General features: G+C 46.1%; 1 protein-coding gene across 3 annotated transcripts in view; it reads left to right on the plus strand.

The window, feature by feature from the left end:
* The window catches only part of TNS3 (tensin 3), a 1,058,399-nt gene that overhangs the window by 566,160 nt on the left and 471,815 nt on the right, over positions 1–20,424 (plus strand). For all 3 annotated transcript variants that reach the window (XM_063922694.1, XM_063922695.1, XM_063922696.1), the window contains exons 13-14: positions 2,196–2,256; positions 9,793–9,868. In XM_063922694.1, the coding sequence (XP_063778764.1) occupies positions 2,196–2,256; positions 9,793–9,868 (137 nt within the window). The remainder of the gene's footprint in view (positions 1–2,195; positions 2,257–9,792; positions 9,869–20,424) is intronic.

The following is a 20,424-nucleotide window of genomic DNA, read 5'->3' on the forward strand; positions in this document are numbered from 1 at the left end:
CTTTATCACCTTCTGCATTATCTTTTTACCCACCAAAACTATAATTCCAGTATAGTGGAATTGGCCTTTTAACATATGGAAGGCCTTTTTGAAACATTTTCACTATTACTTTCACCCATTCCTTCACCTCACCATCCCCCTCCCCCGAACCCTAACCCATTATATCCCCTCTTTCACCACTTTTCTACTCTGTCTCCACTCCCCATTTGTCTGCACCCTCTTCCGTAGTTTCCCTCCTCAAACACCTTCACTCTTTCACTTTTTCTACCTTCCTCCTCTTTATTTATTTTATTCAGCCATATTCATATAACACACTAACTTTGTGTAAAAAAAAAAAAAAGTTTATTGACCAGGAGGTGGTATGCTACAAGAAAATGTCTACAGCTCAGTTCACATATAGTCATTAGTATTCTCCACTGTGCTTGACAGATAGTGATGACTAGAATAGTGTCACCACATTTCTCTTCATGTTTCCATGCCTGGTCCATCTTACAGGATATCACCAGCCACTCTCTGGTGTCTTGGACATTACCCACTATTTCAGGAGATGCCAACTATGATGTACATATATCAACACTTTCTCATTCCTCCACTTTTGGGAACAGTGGTGACGGTTGGGTGGAGAGGGTGCTGCTTAATACTTAAAACCATTCTAATCCAATTTATTAGTATTCACACTCCACCCCCTCTTATACCGTACATTTAATAACAATTACATTCTTTCTGCATGCCTTGCGTGGCAGGTGCTCTTATAGATAGCTGCTCCTTTATGTTCTTCTGATAGGTCCTGAGTACTGTGGCAGAACTTGTGAGTAGGGGGTCAGGTGCAAACATATGTTCTGTGTACCCCCTCCTCTGCCCTACGGGGGAAATGCAGTGGGTGACGGGGAGAGGCTGCGGGTGACTGAGGCAGGTGGGGATTGGGGAGTCACTGGGTGAAACATAGAAGTGGCTTGAATAGGCAGATGGTGACAAGGAGAGGCAGTGGGCAGCAGGTAGAGGTATATATGGAGAGACAGTGGGTGATTGGGAGGTAGTGGGTAATGGGGAGTGGCAGAGGTTGAAGGGTAGAGGCAGAGGATGACTGGGGAGGCAGAGTGCGGTAGGTGGTGACTGGGGAGTCAGTGGGTGATGGAGAGGTAGAGGGTGGCAAGGAGATAGTGGCTGATGGGGAGAGGCAGGGGTGACAGCGAGATAGGGAGAGGCAGTGGGTGACTGGGAAGGCAGAGGTAAGTAGAGACAGTGGGTAGCAGGGAGATGTAGAGGTTGACAGTGGAAGACCGTGGGTGACAAGGAGATAGTGTGTGAGGGGGAGAGACAGGAGGTGACAGGAAGATGATGACATTGAGATAGTGGGTGACAGGGAGATAGTCGGTTACAGCAAGGTAGTGGGTGACATTAAGGTAGTGGTTGACAGGGGAGGATGTTACAGAGAAATAGTGGATGACAGGTAGATAGTGATAGTGAGAGGGTGACATTGAGATGGTGGGTGACAGGGAGAAGTTGACATTGAAATAGTGGGATACAGAGATATAGTAACAGTGAGATAGTGGGTGATGGGGGTAGTGGGTGACGGGAGGCAGTGGATGAAAGCTGTGAGATGGATGCAAGCAGTGACATTAATAAGTTTGCTTACTTCTGGGACCGGGTCCATGGCCTGTACCCACTTTAACACTTCAAATCAGCATGGCTTGGCTGACTCATCAGTCTGTGAGATGGGCTGGCTGTTTCTGCAGGCATGGACATTTCTCATCTGCAAGTCTAATAGTTTGAGTATTATTTATATTGTAAATCTATAGAAAAGTCTTTTCAAACAATATGCATATTAAAAAAACAAAAAAAACAACTGTCTCACGGAGGGCTTGTTTATGAATCAATGCTGAAAAGCCCTCATCTCATGCTTAGTACATTGAAAATAGAGCAGGCATCGGGAAAATTAAACGCTACAGTAGCATACATTTGTTGTTCATATAGTATGTAGTTGTCCAGACACATTAAATGTGCATAATTATTTGAAAAGGGACAGATCGGTTGGATCAGTGATCCCAATGACTGGTGCTGGTTGGCTTGAGTGGTATATTCATGCCAAGGCACAGACCACTTTGTCACTGATATGTGAATGCGGCCTGGTATTGAAAAAGTGCATTCATTTTAAAATGGATGAAAACCAATCCATCATGTATTTTGTTTTGCAGTATGTCGACCCTTTATAAAAATTTACCAGGCGATGCAACCTGTGTTCACATCTGGAATTTAGTAAGTAGCATCCATAATAAATATATTCATACCATGGTTTTTAATTCATAGGTGCAAAATGGGAATATTAAGTATTCTTGTAATGCATGTTCTATTTTTTTGATTTTATTATGGTTTATTTAGTCTAAGTACAACTACAACATGTCTGGGGCAGTATGTGGCTTCACAGGCATTGTGAATCTAAAAGTTCCAGCATACCCTACCAGCTGGCACAGTATGCCATGGCTTGTAGTTTCACAACACCTGGAGAGCCACAGGTTGTGCATACCTGAATAGCTCTATCTGTGTTAGGTGCAACTAGTACTGGTAAGAGGTAGCAAGCATGAGAGAGCACTTATGTTAATTTCAATTATTAAACATACCTCTATTTCCAGTCAGGAAAGGGGTGTGTTTAACTGACGTTCTAATTGTGGTCAGTGTGTGTGTGCTCGGGGGAACGGGGTTACCATATTGAAACCCCCCGCCCCCCCACTAAATAAAGGTCTTCAGTATGGTGGCGTAACAAAGAATGGCCAAGTAAAACACAAACATACCATGCAAACATTGGTGAACAATCCTCCATTAATACTTCAAATGACGGATCCACCCTGTTGTGGTAGTGTCACTGACTCCAGTAGGGTGATTGGCCTAAAACAAACTGAAAAGTAGAGAGCACTCAAACAATAAAAAATATTATAACCGAAAAACTGGCATTCTTTACCACTCTAGCCATTTGAAAAATGCAAGCAAACACAAACACAAACAGCGAAGAGGGTGAGAGAAGATCAAGAATCATAAAAACATGTAAGCCTGCCTTAAATCTACTTCTAATGGTGCCCATACACTTGTGAGATAATAGGTGCTATCCTTCGATTTCGACCTCATCTGTGTGAAAAATTGAAGGATTGTATGCACATTTTAGGTACCTTGAGACGCGATGCGCGGGCACGCCGCTCGAATGTCACGTCTCGATAGTATGTGCTGCACCTAATATTTCTCGCATCGCAGTGCGATCGCATGTGGTTTTGTAAACCACATGCGATATATCGCACTGTGATGGGCACCTGCCGGGAGCGGCCTGAGTCCGCTCCCACTCGGCGGTGAAGTTCCGACCATGTGATTACCATGCGATCTATTGCATGATCGCATGGTAATCACTTTGGCATTTCAGGTGCGATTTCATCGCACCTGAACTGCCGGTGCGATGTTGTGTCGCGGGGCATCACACAAGTGTATGGGCACCATAAAACCCATCCCCTCTAAATTTTTCAATTGTAATCATTGACTCCGCAAGAATTGCCTCTCACCAAGCCCTTGGCTAAGCCTAAACCTTAAAGAAAAATAACACAGACACACAATGGGAACCATTGTTCACAACCTTGGGGTTTCCATTAGGTATAAATACAGCTTAATGGTATTTCTTTTTCATCCACTAGGGGTCACTGGAGTACTCTTGGGGATATGGACGGCTTCCACAGGAAAGAGGCACTGAATAAATTAATTTTGGAACTACTCCTCCCCTCCATATCCCAGAGTACCTCAGTGTTTTTTTTGTGCTCGACACAGCAAGAAGGCTTGTGGAGTTTGTCCACATTCATTGGAATTTTTTTCTAAGTTTCTCAACAATTTCCACATCTCTTCCCCCCTTCCAATAGGCGTGGGTCCGGGATAGTGGAAGCTGCTACTAGCAGCTGTGGGTGTCGGGCCTCTCTAAAAAGAGCTCCCTCACACCACGTGCTTGAACAAGAAGCCCCGTCATAGCCCTCACTACAGGGAGTCCAGGTATGTTGGGTTGGGACGGTCAGCTCACGCAGCCCCCCTGCTGTGTGGGGAACTGTATTGGGGAGAGTCGGCCGCCGCCGCTTCCAGCGCTGCCGCCGCTTACAAGTCCCCACCGATACCCGGAGCCGCGCGCACATAGGCCGCTCCACGGCTCTATGCTGTGCGCTCCCCGGCTCCCACTAGCCGCCTCCCGGCCTTTTCTCAGCCGCATGTAAGGCCGGCTCCGTGTACAGAGAGCGGTACACGGAGCACGGGGGGTGGGGGAGGCACATAGAAAATGCACTTAGCAGCAGCAGCAGCGCTGCAGGGGTTTTTAGTAGGCTATTAAGCCTTGGTATCAGGATCTATATATGCAGTTTAGTGGGGATAATCTGCATTTTGTGTTATACTGGAAACTTGGCATATTTAACCATGCTTCCTGTTTTTTTTTTCCTGTCTGTTTCCAGAGTTCCTATACTACATCTCTACTTCACTAAAGGCGCAGGGGTGTTAGGGGAATTTGGGATCAGGTTTTTCATATTACTGGCGTGCACTGCACTTAGCCAGATATATATATATATATATATATATATACAAGAACCTTAGTGCTATTTACTGAATCGTGCAAATTGTCTGTGTTTGTAGTTTGTATTGTCTGTCTGCATAATGAGTAAGGCACCAGCAAAGACTAAAAAGCAATTTCCTTGCCATGTCTGTAAAAGTGTGTTGCCTGATGGATCTACCACATGTACAGTATGTTTTGTGAATTCAGCTACAAATACAATTTCCACTCCGGTTTTAAAGCCAGTTTCATCTCCGGACCCTCCATGGGCTATGCTTGCAAGTGTCCTGGTTGGATTGCAATCAGAATTGGCCGCCACTCGTCAAGAGCGGGAAGTGGCAAGATCTGAGTCTAAGATGAGACCGCTAGAGTTACTGGAGGGGTCTCAATCTTACCAAAAGTCCAAGTCCACCTTGGGTGGAAAGGATAAGTTTCTTTTGTCTTATGATTTGCCAGTTTCTGCTATGCTAGACCTCACTGCGAATGAGGGTGAGGAGGGCGAAATAGACCAGCAGTCAGATAGTGACGATTTTGACAGCCCAGGCATTGATAATCTCATCAGAGCGGTGCGTCAGTCTCTGAAGTTTACAGAAACTGAGGAGCCTCTGACAAATGATGAAGGCGTCTTTACTAAACGACAGAGATCTCCGATGTGTTTTCCTGTTTCGGAATCTCTTAATAAAATGTTAATAGAAACACGAAAGAATCCGGATAAACGGTTTTCTATACCTCGCAGATTTAAGTCGAGTTACCCGTTTCCAGAGTCCATGACAGCTACATAGGAGAATCCGCCATTGGTAGATTCGTCCGTATCTAATCTTACAAAGAAATTAACCATACCAGTACCAACTGCTACTACACTTAAAGACCCTTCAGACCATAAAATAGAAGCTATGCTAAAGTCCATGTTTATAGCAGCAGGGGTGCTGCTGAGACCTGGGTTGGTTGGCATTTGGGAAACTAAGGCGCTAATGGTATGGATGAAAGAGCTCAAGTCTGCTCTACAGGTTGATCATCTTATACTTCTCGCGGGTCAAATCTGGGAAGCTGCTGACTATCAATGTACAGCTTCTACTGACGTCTGTCAGCTCACTTCTCGCCTTTCATCATCGCTAGTTACAGCACGACGAGCACTCGGGCTACGTTCTTGGCAAGCGGAGGCGGAGGTCAAAAAAAGTATAGAGGCGTTACCTTACGGTGGCGAGAAGCTGTTCGGTCCTGAATTGGACAGATGGATTTCTGAGGCCACTGGAGGAAAGTCTGTTTTCTTACCATTGCCTCCAACGGTACCTAGACGCAAATACTCTGGTCCGGCGTTCAAATCTTTTAGACCTCAGTCCTTTCGTGGGCGCGGCAGAGGAGCGGCCACACTTGGTAGAAGAGGTCGGGGACGTGGTTTCCAACAAACCAACACAAGTCGTCAGGACGCTAAGGTCGCCATCAAGCCAGTGGCATGACGGGCTTCCAGCCCATCTCGGATCTCCAATTGTGGGAGCACGCCTTCAGACATTCCAGGGGGCGTGGCTTCAGACGTCCACAGATGGGTGGATCCGCAATTTAGTGTTAAAGGGTTACAAAATAGAGTTTGATTGTCTTCCGCCAATGCGGTTTTTCAAGACAGGTCTGCCTGTGTCGGACGACAAGAAGGCGGTTCTGCAAATTGCCATTCAGTCTCTGCTGTATGCAGCAGTTTTGATTCCGGTCCCTGTACAACAACAGGGGCAGGGTTATTATTCCAGTCTGTTTGTGGTACCAAAGCCGGATGGCTCGGTCAGGCCTATATTGAACTTAAAAGGTCTCAATCAATACGTCACTTACTACAGATTCAAGATGGAATCTCTGCGGTCAGTAATTGCAGGTTTAGAGCCACAGGAATTCATGATTGCACTGGATCTCAAAGATGCGTACCTACACATTCCGATTTGGCCACCTCATCAGAGGTTCTTGCGGTTTGCAATACGGCAAGACCATTACCAGTTTCAGGCTCTACCGTTTGGCCTTTCATCAGCGCTTCGGGTATTCACCAAGGTGATGTCGGTGATGATAGCTCATCTCAGATCCCTGGGAGTAATAATTGTTCCGTATTTGGACGATTTGCTCATCAAGGCTCCGTCTCAACAGATGCTTCTCCAACAGGCGTTGCTAACGTACAATGTACTAGTTCGGCACGGTTGGATAGTCAATTTCAAGAAATCACATCTGATTCCGTCTCAACGACTTCAATTCCTAGGTATGATTCTCGATACGGTAAATCAAAGAATTTACCTACCAGAACAGAAAGTACAGGTCATTCGTCATCTAGTACAATTAGTACTCAAGCCACGCACAGTCTCTGTACATTTGTGCATTCGCCTCTTAGGCACAATGTTGGCGGCTTTCGAAGCGCTTCAGTTCAGAAGATTTCACTCACGTCCTTTTCAACTAGATGTGCTAGCACAGTGGTCGGGCTCGCATCTGCAGATTCACCACAGGGTGAAGCTGTCGCCACAGGCCAGAGTGTCTCTTCTCTGGTGGCTCAAAGCACACAATCTAACCGCAGGGAAACGGTTCGGTGTCTGGAATCGGCTGGGGAGCTGTAGTTCAAAGTTATCGGCTCCAGGGTCTCTGGGCAGATCACGAAAGATTGCTGTCTATAAATGTCCTGCAATTCCGGGCAATTTACAATGCGCTACGACAAGCAGTGCACATGTTTCGGTTTCAGACTGTTCGGGTGCAGTCAGACAATGCGACGGCGGTCGCATACATCAACAAGCAAGGAGGAACGAGAAGCCGCATGGCAATGCGGGAAGTAGCTTGGATCCTCAGGTGGGCCGAGTATCACCAAGTGATATTGTCGGCAGTGTTCATTCCGGGAGTAGACAACTGGGAGGCGGATTATCTCAGTCGTCGGGATTTTCATCCAGGAGAATGGGCATTAAATCCAAAAGTGTTTCACATGTTGGTCCAGAGGTGAGGTTACCCTCAGGTGGATCTGATGGCATCTCGCCACAATCACCAAATGCCCCAGTATGTGTCCAGAACGAGAGATCCAAAGGCAGTGGCGGTGGATGCTCTCACAGTCGTGTGGCCGTACAGCCTCGTGTATCTGTTTCCACCGTTTCCGCTGCTCCCTCTGTTGCTAAAACGGATCAAAAGAGAGTACATCACAGTCATACTAGTGGCGCCTCATTGGCCTCGGAGAGCTTGGTTCTCGGATCTCCGCGGACTACTCGCAGACGATCCTTGGCCGCTCCCACTACGTCCGGACCTGTTACAACAGGGTCCGTTCCTTTACCCCGATTTAGCGCGCCTGCGTTTGACGGGGTGGCTGTTGAGACCGCCCTCTTAAGAAGAGAGGGCATTCCAGAATCGGTTATACAAACCATGTTACGAGCTAGGAAGTCTGTTACGGCAGCTCATTATTACAGAATCTGGCATGCCTATATAGGTTGGTGTGAAGCTCGAAAGTTTCCGACATCATCTTTCAAGTTATCCCGTCTTTTGTTATTTCTACAGATGGGGTTAGATGGAGGACTGCGTCTATCCACACTAAAAGTGCAGATATCTGCGTTGTCCGTTTACTTTCAAAGAAAATTGGCTCTATTGCCGTCGGTACACACGTTTCTGCAGGGTGTCCTCAGAGTACAGCCTCCATTCATTCCACCTACAGCGCCATGGGACTTGAATCTGGTTTTAGATTTCTTACAGTCCTTATACTTTGAACCCTTACAACAAGTGGATATTAAATTTCTCACTTGGAAAACAATTTTTCTCTTAGCCTTAGCTTCAGCAAGGCGTGTTTCAGATTTGGGTGCCTTGTCGTGCAAGCCACCGTATTTGGTGTTTCATGATGACAGAGCGGAACTTCGGACGAATCCCGCTTTCCTACCAAAGGTAGTGTCATCTTTTCACATCAATCAACCAATAGTAGTTCATGTGTTAACAGGAGATTCTGGAACGTTGGATGTGGTACGCGCATTACGCGTTTATGTATCCCGAACGTCGACAGTTCGTAAGACGGATACGTTGTTTGTTCTCTATGATGCTGCCAAGATGGGTTGGCCAGCTTCTAAGCAGACCTTATCCAGACGGATAAAACTGACCATACGTCAGGCTTACCTTCATGCTAGGTTACAGCCGCCTACATCAGTAACAGCTCATTCCACACGTGCTGTGGGAACGTCATGGGCAGCGAGTCGTGGAGCTTCTACGACACAGCTTTGCCGGGCGGCTACATGGTCTTCAGTGCACACGTTTGTGCGCTTTTACAAGTTTGATACGTTTGCGGCATCAGCATCTAGCTTTGGCCGCCTAGTGTTACAGGTGCCAAACAGCTCTCCCGCCCACAGGGGAAACTTTGGTACGTCCGAAGAGTACTCCAGTGACCCCTAGTGGATGAAAAAGAAAATAGGATTTTGGTACTTACCAGGTAAATCCTTTTCTTTGAATCCATAGGGGGCACTGGACGCCAACCCAGAGCAGTTTACCTGGTTTGGGGTAAGTTCAGTAGATCTTATGATAACACATTCTCACCGACTTGTTCAAATTAAGTTCTAATCGGTTATGGTGTCAACTGTTTAGTTGTCGGTAATGTTGTGTCAACTTTATTTTTGTCCGTTATGTAATATGTAATTCTCCATTGTCAACCTCTCTATAGTTCCTGTTCGGCTCAGTAAAAAACACTGAGGTACTCTGGGATATGGAGGGGAGGAGTAGTTCCAAAATTAATTTATTCAGTGCCTTCTTCCTGTGGAAGCCGTCCATATCCCCAAGAATATTCCAGTGCCCCCTATGGATTCAAAGAAAAGGATTTACCTGGTAAGTACCAAAATCCTATTATTTCTCCTTGTCGTGCTTAGTTTGTTGGCTAATACAAACTGCATCCTTTCTTGAAGTAGGATGTGAAAGCAAACCTTTTAACTTTTGAAATTGAGGAGGACAACTCTGTGCAGGCAGGAGGTAGGCCATGGACAGTGGCCATATTTCCCAGTGCTGTTGATGTGCTAATCCTCCCCTATCACCTGCCCCTTCCCCTCAAAACCTATTTTGAAGGAGCAAACATCACATGTTCACTGTTGCTTTGCAGGGTTTGGTACATCCTGATATTAGTAATAATGTTCAAAGTGGGCACACCAAAGCTCTGCAGTGTGATGGACCTTGACTTTGTTGCTGTTTTTCTTTCATTCTTGATGACCTTTAAGAAATGTATGCAACGTGTTCTTGATTTTCTAATGCTCTCTGTTGTTGTTGTTTAGCAATGTTGGACCAGAAAACCAAAGCAGAGTTTGCATTGCAATTGAACCAGCTCAACTTATCAAAGGTGACATTATGGTGAGTGTGCCTGAGACCAAACCAAAATTACCTGTTGAATGTTAACCAAGAGTGTATGTTTTGCTAAATCCTTTCAGTATCCTTTGTTAACACTCGGGGCCGGATGTAATGATGCCCAAGATCGCTGGAGGTGCAAGATACCAGACGAAAATAAGTTTATAATATTAAATCCTTAAACATGTTTTCTATGCGGATTTAAAGTTATACCGCCGTTATGATAACATTCTCCCAAGTAGCATTTTTACTGGTTGGGATAGTGCTGCTGACATTCTACTTTTGGTGTAGTCACTGTTCGCAGAGTGACCATTGACTTGTTAACTGCATCCTCTGTAGTAGGGTGTCATTAGTTGCCCACATCTTAGCGTGCACCAGCTACATACAGATCATGTTTCTGTAAAAAATTTTATTCTCTTGAACATTCCCTACCAAGAGGTTTTTTTAAATGTATTATTATCCTAATGAATTCAGTGATAAATCTTGTCTTGTTACTGTGTTAATTGGTGAGCTCAGTGCCATACCTAGACATTTTATCGCTGTGTGCAAGAAACTGCATTGGAGCCCCCACCTCCCCATATTTAAAACAGGGCCAGTACGCACCAAAAACATAGGGGCGTGGCCACAAAATAATATCAATTCATATTACGCTGTTCAGTAGTCTCCATTATTAAAATTACGCCGCACAGTAGCGCCACTTAAAACACATTACAAAAGGTAGAGCCTCATTTTACACATTACCCCATGTAGAGCCCCTATCACACATTACGCCAGGTAGAGCTCCCTTTTACCCATTACGGCAGGTAAAGTCCCCTTTTACAGATTACGGCAGGTAGTGTCCCCTTTTACACAGTACGGCAGGTAGAGCCCCCTTTTACACACTGCGCCAGGTAGAGCCCCCTTTTGCACACTGCGCCAGGTAGAGCCCCCTTTTGCACACTGCGCCAGGTAGAGCCCCCTTTTACACACTGCACCAGTTAGAGCCCCCTTTTACACACTGCACCAGTTAGAGCCCCCTTTTAAACATTGCACCAGTTAGAGCCCCCTTTTACATACTGCACCAGGTAGAGTCCCCTATTACTTACCGCACCAGGTAGAGATCCCTTTCCTTTTATACACTGCACCAGGCAGAGTATGCAGCTATGCACAAACACACACACACTCTGCAGTCATGCAGACTGACAATCTGCAGCCATGCACAAACACACACACTGTGCAGCCATGCACAAAATCCGTCTTCTACCTCAGCCTGGCTGCAAACCTAATTACCCGGCCTCCTTCTGTCATATCCTGAAAGGGGCTGCATGTTTCTCCAGTGCATCGGCTTCACTCCCTTCTAGAGGCACGTTGTGAGGTCACGCGCGCCACAAATAAACTTTATTGTGCTGCTGCAGTGAGCAGTAGCCAGCGGACAGCAGGATCTGGGCCCTTTCTCACTTTCTGGCAGGGACATGTGAGCAGATTTGCAGGTAGGCGGACGGCCAGGCAGAGGACTGGCCAGGTCATGGGTGCTTGATGTTGTGGCAGGAGCGCGGTCGTGCGGGTGCTACTGGTGGTACTGCGCCCACAGTGCATTTGGGCAAGGCACCACTAGCACACTGCTAGTTACGGCCCTGAAATTTTATGTGTGTGTGTGTGTATATATATATATATATATATATATATATCAGACATATTATACGTACCAGTCAGTTGAGATGTACCCCTAATGAAGTCTTGATATAAGACGAAACGTGTTGGGTTATCTGTATTGTGATGTTATCTCCGAATCAACATTAAGGAGAAGGAGACTATATTGTGAATCACCTACAATTGTATTCAACGCTAAAAGTCAAACTACTATAAATGTGGAACAGCGCATCTCCTCTGTAACGATTTTGATATTATTTTGTTTTAATACATTTTTTATGATGGAACATGTTATCAATATGTTTTTAGATGTTTAAACCATTTAAAAGTTCTTTGGTAAAAAATGAGGTGTTGATGATATAAATGTATACTTATACTTTACTCAGTAAATATAATCAAATATGAAAACACAAATTTTGGATACAGTATTGAACAAGTACACGATGACGGTGAATTTTGTAAAGGGAACAGAGATATGAGCTACAATGGTGAAAGGAAGAAAAGGGAAGAATGAATGAAAAATGTTTTAGAGGAAGTATATTCTTGTGTGCTTTGAAATAGGATTAGGAATGTGATCACTTTGATTGAGCAGTAAAAACATTTTTCATTCATTCTTCCCTTTTCTTCCTTTCTTCTTTCTTTCACCATTGTAGCTCATATCTCTGTTCCCTTTACATAATTCACAATCATCGTGTACTTGTTCAATACTATTTCCAAAATTTGTGTTTTCATATTTGATTATATTTACTGAGTAAACTCAGTAAAGTATACATTTATATGAATTCGTATTATTCTCATTTGTCGCATTAGGCTGAACACAGCAGTGACACATGATTTTTTTGCTTAGCTGTATAATATTACATCCAATACTTGGTTTATGCTCATTTAGTATAGTAGACAATTTATGAATTTAGATCAGTTTTATTGGTAACAAGCATAGTGCTTGTTACCAATAAAAATTCATACATGTAAATAGGTAACCAACCTATGCGTGGGCAAATTATAATACAAAAGATGTGCTGCGCTCAGCTTAGTGTGTGAGTATTGTAGTATGTGCTGCAGCTAGCCAGGTCTACCCTTAACGGCACAGTGCGCAGGTGCATAGCATTATTTACTGTTAGAGTATCCACTACGAATGTCCAGGAACATCTCATTGCAGGAAATCAGAGAAATGCGATTTTAGCGACATGTCTCAATGTAGAAACTTTCATTTTGATGTTTGTGTTCTAGGCTTCTTGGGATTGATCTTTGTACCTTCATTTGATTTGCATTCATTTATATTTCTTATATATGTAAAAATGTATAACTTTGTATGGATATATGTCAAATCTTGATAAGCCGACCTGATAGACAAAAACTAATGTAATTTTCAGAATCTACAACCGCAAACTACCCCAAACAGCGTCTAACATCTCCGTCACAAAAAGTTGTATTCCCCAGTGTTATAAATACTTCCAGGAAATGCAAATCTTTAAGAAATATTTTCAGGCTAATAATTTAACCATTCACTAAGTTAAATAAACTGTCTCTTATGTAATAATTTTCTCCAATCTATTTTATTAGATGGTAGCACTATACCTTTTATGTAGCTTCTCTCCTATAAGTAAAGTCACTTTGTTGACATTGTCATAACGGCAAACCTTTATAGTTAACGGGAACTATCTATTATATTACACTAGTTGCTTAGTTGCCCCGAACAACATTCCTCAATTCTTTGAGGTTTACATTCCCCATAATCCCAAAGTGGTGTGGTTAGGCTTCACCTTCAGGCACGTGCATTTCCTTGCTCAGTTTATGTGCTCTTTAAAATCTAAACCTGTTATCACAAATGCTGCTTATCTTAACATTTTGCTGTCTATCACCAGTTTGTAGTATGTGTTGTCTCCAAAATGTCCAGTTTTGCAGACTAAGCGGTTTATTCTTTGGTAAAGGATAATAATGTTGTTTAATCCCACCAGTGCAGTTCCTTGCGGCAGGCGAGCCGTGCAATCGCACGGGGCGCCCGCCGCTGCACTTCTTGAACACTTGAAAATACCCCCTCCTCCCGAGTACCCAGCTCGGGGGGCGGAGTTTCGTGGAATGACTCGGTGCGTCGTGACGTCACGACGCAATCGTGTCATTCCACGAAACTCCGCCCCCCGAGCTGGGTACTCGGGAGGAGGGGGAGCCAAGCCGGCAGCGCCGCGAAGAGGAGCGAGAGGCGGCAAAGAGCGGGAAGAACCGCTTCAACTGTAAGTCAGCCTCTCCCTCTCTCTCTCTCCCCCCTCCTTTGCCACCTGCCGTCATGTATAAAAAGGTGACACTTGCCTGACATAATGTGTTAAATGGGGACACCTGTCTGCCATAATGTATTAAATGGGGACACCTGCCTGCCGTAATGTGTAAAATGGGGACACCTGCCTGCCGTACTGTGTAAAATGGGGACACCTGCCTGCCGTACTGTGTAAAATGGGGACACCTGCCTGGCGTACTGTGTAAAATGGGGACACGTGCCTGCCGTATTGTGTAAAATGGGGACTCTTGCCTGCCATACTGTGTAAAATGGGGACACCTGCCTGCCGTACTGTGTAAAATGGGCACACCTGCCTGCCGTACTGTGTAAAATGGGGACACCTGCCTGCCGTACTGTGTAAAATGGGGACACCTGCCTGCCGTAATGTGTAAAATGGGGACACGTGCCTGCCGTATTGTGTAAAATGTGGGCTCTTGCCTGCCGTATTGTGTAAAATGGAGACTCTTGCCTGCCGTACTGTGTAAAATGGGGACACCTGCCTGCCGTATTGTGTAAAATGGGGATACGTGCCTGCTATATTGTGTAAAATGGGGGCTCTTGCCTGCCGTATTGTGTAAAATGGGGGCTCTTGCCTGCCGTAATGTAGAAAATGGGGACACTTGCCTGCCGTATTGTGTAAAATGGGGACTCTTGCCTGCCGTAACGTGTAAAATGGGGACTTAATGTATCAAGGGCATTGTGGTGTATGGCGTAATATATATATATATATATATATATATATATATATATATATATATTTTTTTTTTTTTTTTTTTTTTTCCTGTGCTCGCCGTGATCTGTCTGTGCAAGGTCAAAAACTCGGTTGTAAGGTAGTCTTTTCAGATGAGGCCACGCCCATTTTACAGAGACCACGCCCATTTTCATGAGGCCACGTCCCCTTTGCCAGGAGCGCGCGCGCATACCTTATACTTTTTATATCTAAGGGGTGCACGCATTTTTTTTGTTATGTCAAGGGAAGGGAAGGGGGGGGGGGGGAGCATTTTTAAATCTCGCAAATTGGCTAGAAACAGCCCTGAATCCCACACATTTATATGATTGACTTTATTTAATCTTACACACAATGTCATTGTTATTCTTCCATCAGGCTTTTAGAGTACAGGTTAAGCCTCCCATATCCAAAATTCCAAAATGCTAAATATTTAGAAACACACCATTTTTTAGCTTGACTGCGATAGTGACACATTTGCTTTCTGATGGGTCAGTGTACACAAACTTTGTTTCTTGGACAAAATTATTAAAATATATTGTATAAAATTACCTTCAGGCTATGTGTATATAAAACATAACTGCATTTCTTGTTTAGACTTGGGTCCCATACCCAAGATATCTCATTATCGTATGCAAATGTTGCAAAATCCAAATACTTTTCGTCCCAAGCATTTTGTATATGGGAGATTCAACCTTTACAGGGTCAGGAGCCTACTTGGCTCGGGGCCATAAAGACTATGGGGGTAATTCTGAGTTGATCGCAGCAGCAAGTTTGTTAGCAGATGGGCAAATCCATGTGCACTGCAGGGGGGGGGGGGGGCAGATATAACGTGCAGAGAGAGTTAGATTTGGGTGGCTTATTTTGTTTCTGTGCAGGGTAAATACTGGCTGCTTTATTTTTACACTGCAATTTAGATTTCAGTTTGAATGCACCACACCCAAATCTAACTCTCTCTGCATATGTTACATCTGCCCCTCCTGCAATGCACATGGTTTTGCCCAACTGCTAACAAAATTGCTGCTGCGATCAACTCAGAATTAGGCCCTATGAGGGCTGACATGTCATCCCAGCTTGATGCTAATAAACAAACAATGCTACAGCTGCAACAGGCAGTTGCAGACCTACACAGCTAAGGCTGATGACAGACATCCTTTCCTCCATAGTTCAGGGCCACTTAAGCGTAGGCTGCCTTCTCTTCTAGCAGACTCTGAGGAGGATACTCTGGAAGAGGGGGATGAATTGGAACCTGATATTGATGATTCCACTCCTGCAGAGGGTATTGAACCCCTAATTCTTGCTATCAGGTATGTTCTGAAAGTCCCTTTGGAAGAAGCTGCTTCACTGCAGTCGTTTTCTCTGACGTCCTAAGTGGATGCTGGGACTCCGTAAGGACCATGGGGAATAGCGGCTCCGCAGGAGACTGGGCACAACTATAAAGAAAGCTTTAGGTCTAACTGGTGTGCACTGGCTCCTCCCACTGTGACCCTCCTCCAGACTTCAGTTAGAATCTTGTGCCCGGCTGAGCTGGATGCACACTAGGGGCTCTCCTGAGCTCCTAGAAAGGAAGTATATTTTAGGTTTTTTATTTTACAGTGAGATCTGCGGGCAACAGACTCACTGCAGCGAGGGACTAAGGGGAGAAGAAGCGAACCTACCTAACTGGTGGTAGCTTGGGCTTCTTAGGCTACTGGACACCATTAGCTCCAGAGGGATCGAACACAGGACCCGACCTCGATCGTTCGGTCCCGGAGCCGCGCCGCCGGCCCCCTTACAGAGCCAGAAGCAAGAAGTGTTCCGGAAAATCGGCGGCAGAAGACTTCTGTCTTCAACAAGGTAGCGCACAGCACTGCAGCTGTGCGCCATTGCTCCTCATGCACACCTCACACTCCGGTCACTGATGGGTGCAGGGCGCTGGGGGGGGGGGGGGCGCCCTGAGGGCAATATAATACACCTTGGCTGGCAAATCTACACCATATATAGTCAGGATGGCTATATAGGTGTAAAAATACCCCTGCCAGAATTCCAGAAAAAGCGGGAGAAGTCCGCCGGAAAAGGGGCGGGGCCATCTCCCTCAGCACACTGGCGCCATTTTTCCCTCACAGCTCCGCTGGAAGGACGCTCCCTGGCTCTCCCCTGCAGTGTCAAGCTACATAAGGGTAAAAAAGAGAGGGGGGGCACTAAATTTAGGCGCAGTATATATATATATAATATAAGCAGCTATAAGGGAAAAAACATTCATTTATAGTGGGATCCCTTTGTTATATAGCGCTCTGGTGTGTGCTGACATACTCTCTCTCTGTCTCCCCAAAGGGCTTTGTGGGGTCCTGTCCTCTGTCAGAGCATTCCCTGTGTGTTTGCGGTGTGTCGGTACGGCTGTGTCGACATGTTTGATGAGGAGGCTTATGTGGAGGCGGAGCAGATGCCGATAAATGTGATGTCACCCCCTGCGGGGTCGACACCTGAGTGGATGGTTCTGTGGAAGGAATTACGCGACAGCGTCGACTCCTTGCATAAAAGGTTTGACGATATACCAAATATGGGACAGCCGGCTTCTCAGCCTGTGCCTGCCCAGGCGTCTCAAAAGCCATCAGGGGCTCTAAAACGCCCGCTACCTCAGATGGCAGACACAGATGTCGACACGGATACTGAATCCAGTGTCGACGACGATGAGACTAATGTATCTTCCAATAGGGCCACACGTTATATGATTGAGGCAATGAAAAATGTGTTGCATATTTCTGATGTTACCCCGGGTACCACAAAAAAGGGTATTATGTTTGGAGAGAAAAAACTACCAGTTGTTTTTCCTCCATCTGAGGAATTAAATGAAGTGTGTGAAGAAGCGTGGGCTTCCCCCGATAAGAAACTGGTAATTTCTAAGAGGTTACTAATGGCGTTCCCTTTCCCGCCAGAGGATAGGTCACGTTGGGAAACATCCCCTAGGGTTGATAAAGCGCTCTCACGCTTGTCAAAGAAGGTGGCACTATCGTCTCCGGATACGGCCGCCCTGAAGGAATCTGCTGATAGAAAGCAGGAGGCTATCCTGAAGTCTATATATACACACACAGGTGTTATACTGAGACCAGCTATTGCTTCAGCATGGATGTGCAGTGCTGCAGCTGCGTGGTCAGATTCCCTGTCGGAAAATATTGATACCCTAGACAGGGACACTATATTGCTAACCGTAGAGCATATTAAAGACGCACTCTTATACATGAGGGATGCACAGAGGGATATTTGCCGGCTGGCATCTAAAATAAGTGCAATGTCCATTTCTGCCAGGAGAGGGTTATGGACTCTGCAGTGGACAGGAGATGCAGATTCTAAAAGGCACATGGAAGTTTTGCCTTATAAGGGTGAGGAGTTGTTCAGGGATGGTCTCTCGGACCTCGTTTCCACAGCAACAGCTGGGAAGTCTACATTTTTACCCCATGTTCCCTCACAGCCAAAGAAAGCACTGTATTATCAGGTACAGTCCTTTCGGCCCAATAAGGGCAAGCGGGTTAAAGGCGTCCTTTCTGCCCAGAGGCAGAGGTAGAGGGAAAAAGCTGCAGCATACAGCCAGTTCCCAGGAACAAAAGTCCTCCCCCGCTTCCTCTAAGTCCACAGCATGACGCTGGGGCTCCACAGGCGGAGCCAGGTACGGTGGGGGCCCGTCTCAAAAATTTCAGCGCTCAGTGGGCTCGCTCACGGGTGGATCCCTGGATCCTTCAAGTAGTATCTCAGGGGTACAAGCTGGAATTCGAGACGTCTCCCCCCCGCTGTTTCCTCAAATCTGCCTTGCCAACAACTCCCTCAGGCAGGGAGGGAGTGTTAGAGGCAATTCACAAGCTGTATTCCCAGCAGGTGATAGTAAAGGTGCCCCTACTTCAACAAGGACGGGGTTACTATTCCACAATGTTTGTGGTACCGAAACCGGACGGTTCGGTGAGACCCATTTTAAATTTGAAATCCTTGAACACGTATATAAAAAAATTCAAGTTCAAGATGGAATCGCTCAGGGCGGTTATTGCAAGCCTGGACGAGGGGGATTACATGGTATCACTGGACATCAAGGATGCTTACCTGCATGTCCCCATTTACCATCCTCACCAGGAGTACCTCAGATTTGTGGTACAGGATTGTCATTACCAATTCCAGACGTTGCCGTTCGGTCTATCCACGGCTCCGAGGGTCTTTACCAAGGTAATGGCCGAAATGATGATAAACCTTCGAAAGAAGGGAGTTTTAATTATCCCGTACTTGGACGATCTCCTGATAAAGGCGAGGTCCAGGGAGCAGTTGTTGGTCGGGGTAGCACTATCTCGGGAGGTGCTACAACAGCACGGCTGGATTCTAAATATTCCAAAGTCACAGCTGGTCCCTACGACACGTCTACTGTTCCTGGGGATGGTTCTGGACACAGAACAGAAAAAAGTGTTTCTCCCGGAGGAGAAGGCCAAGGAGCTGTCATCTTTAGTCAGAGGCCTCCTAAAACCAAAACAGGTGTCGGTGCATCACTGCACGCGGATCCTGGGAAAGATGGTAGCTTCCTACGAAGCAATTCCATTCGGCAGGTTCCATGCAAGAACCTTTCAGTGGGACCTGTTGGACAAGTGGTCCGGATCGCATCTTCAGATGCATCGGCTGATAACCCTGTCTCCAAGGACCAGGGTGTCTCTGCTGTGGTGGCTGCAGAGTGCTCATCTTCAAGAGGGCCGCAGATTCGGCATACAGGACTGGGTCCTGGTGACCACGGATGCCAGCCTTCGAGGCTGGGGGGCAGTCACACAGGAAAGAAACTTCCAAGGACTATGGTCAAGTCAGGAGACTTCCCTGCACATAAATATTCTGGAGCTGAGGGCCATTTACAATGCCCTAAGTCAGGCAAAACCCCTGCTTCAAAACCAGCCGGTACTGATCCAGTCAGACAACATCACGGCGGTCGCCCATGTAAACAGACAGGGCGGCACGAGAAGCAGAACGGCGATGGCAGAAGCCACAAGGATTCTCCGATGGGCGGAAAATCACGTGTTAGCACTGTCAGCAGTGTTCATTCCGGGAGTGGACAACTGGGAAGCAGACTTTCTCAGCAGGCACGACCTCCACCCGGGAGAGTGGGGACTTCATCCAGAAGTCTTCCAACTGATTGTAAACTATTGGGAAAGGCCACAGGTGGACATGATGGCATCCCGCCTAAACAAAAAGCTAGAAAGATATTGCGCCAGGTCAAGAGACCCGCAGGCGATAGCTGTGGACGCTCTAGTGACACCGTGGGTGTACCGGTCGGTTTATGTGTTCCCTCCTCTTCCTCTCATACCAAAGGTACTGAGGATAATAAGGAGAAGAGGAGTAAGAACTATACTCATTGTTCCGGATTGGCCAAGAAGAGCTTGGTACCCGGAACTTCAAGAAATGATGTCAGAGGACCCATGGCCTCTGCCGCTCAGACAGGACCTGCTGCAGCAGGGGCCCTGTCCCAAGACTTACCGCGGCTGCGTTTGACGGCATGGCGGTTGAACACCGGATCCTGAAGGAAAAGGGCATTCCGGAGGAAGTCATTCCTACGCTGATTAAAGCTAGGAAAGAAGTAACCGCAAACCATTATCACCGCATATGGCGAAAATATGTTGCGTGGTGTGAGGCCAGGAAGGCCCCAACGGAGGAATTTCAGCTGGGCCGTTTCCTGCACTTCCTACAGTTGGGTGACTATAGGCCTAAAATTGGGTTCCATTAAGGTCCAGATTTCGGCTCTATCGATTTTCTTCCAGGGAGAACTGGCTTCACTACCTGAAGTTCAGACTTTTGTTAAGGGAGTGCTGCATATTCAGCCCCCTTTTGTGCCTCCAGTGGCACCTTGGGATCTCAACGTGGTGTTGGATTTCCTAAAGTCACATTGGTTTGAGCCACTTAAAACCGTGGAATTGAAATATCTCACATGGAAAGTGGTCA

This window comes from Pseudophryne corroboree, chromosome 5 (assembly GCF_028390025.1).
Source record: "Pseudophryne corroboree isolate aPseCor3 chromosome 5, aPseCor3.hap2, whole genome shotgun sequence".
Classification (NCBI taxonomy): Eukaryota; Metazoa; Chordata; class Amphibia; order Anura; family Myobatrachidae; genus Pseudophryne; species Pseudophryne corroboree.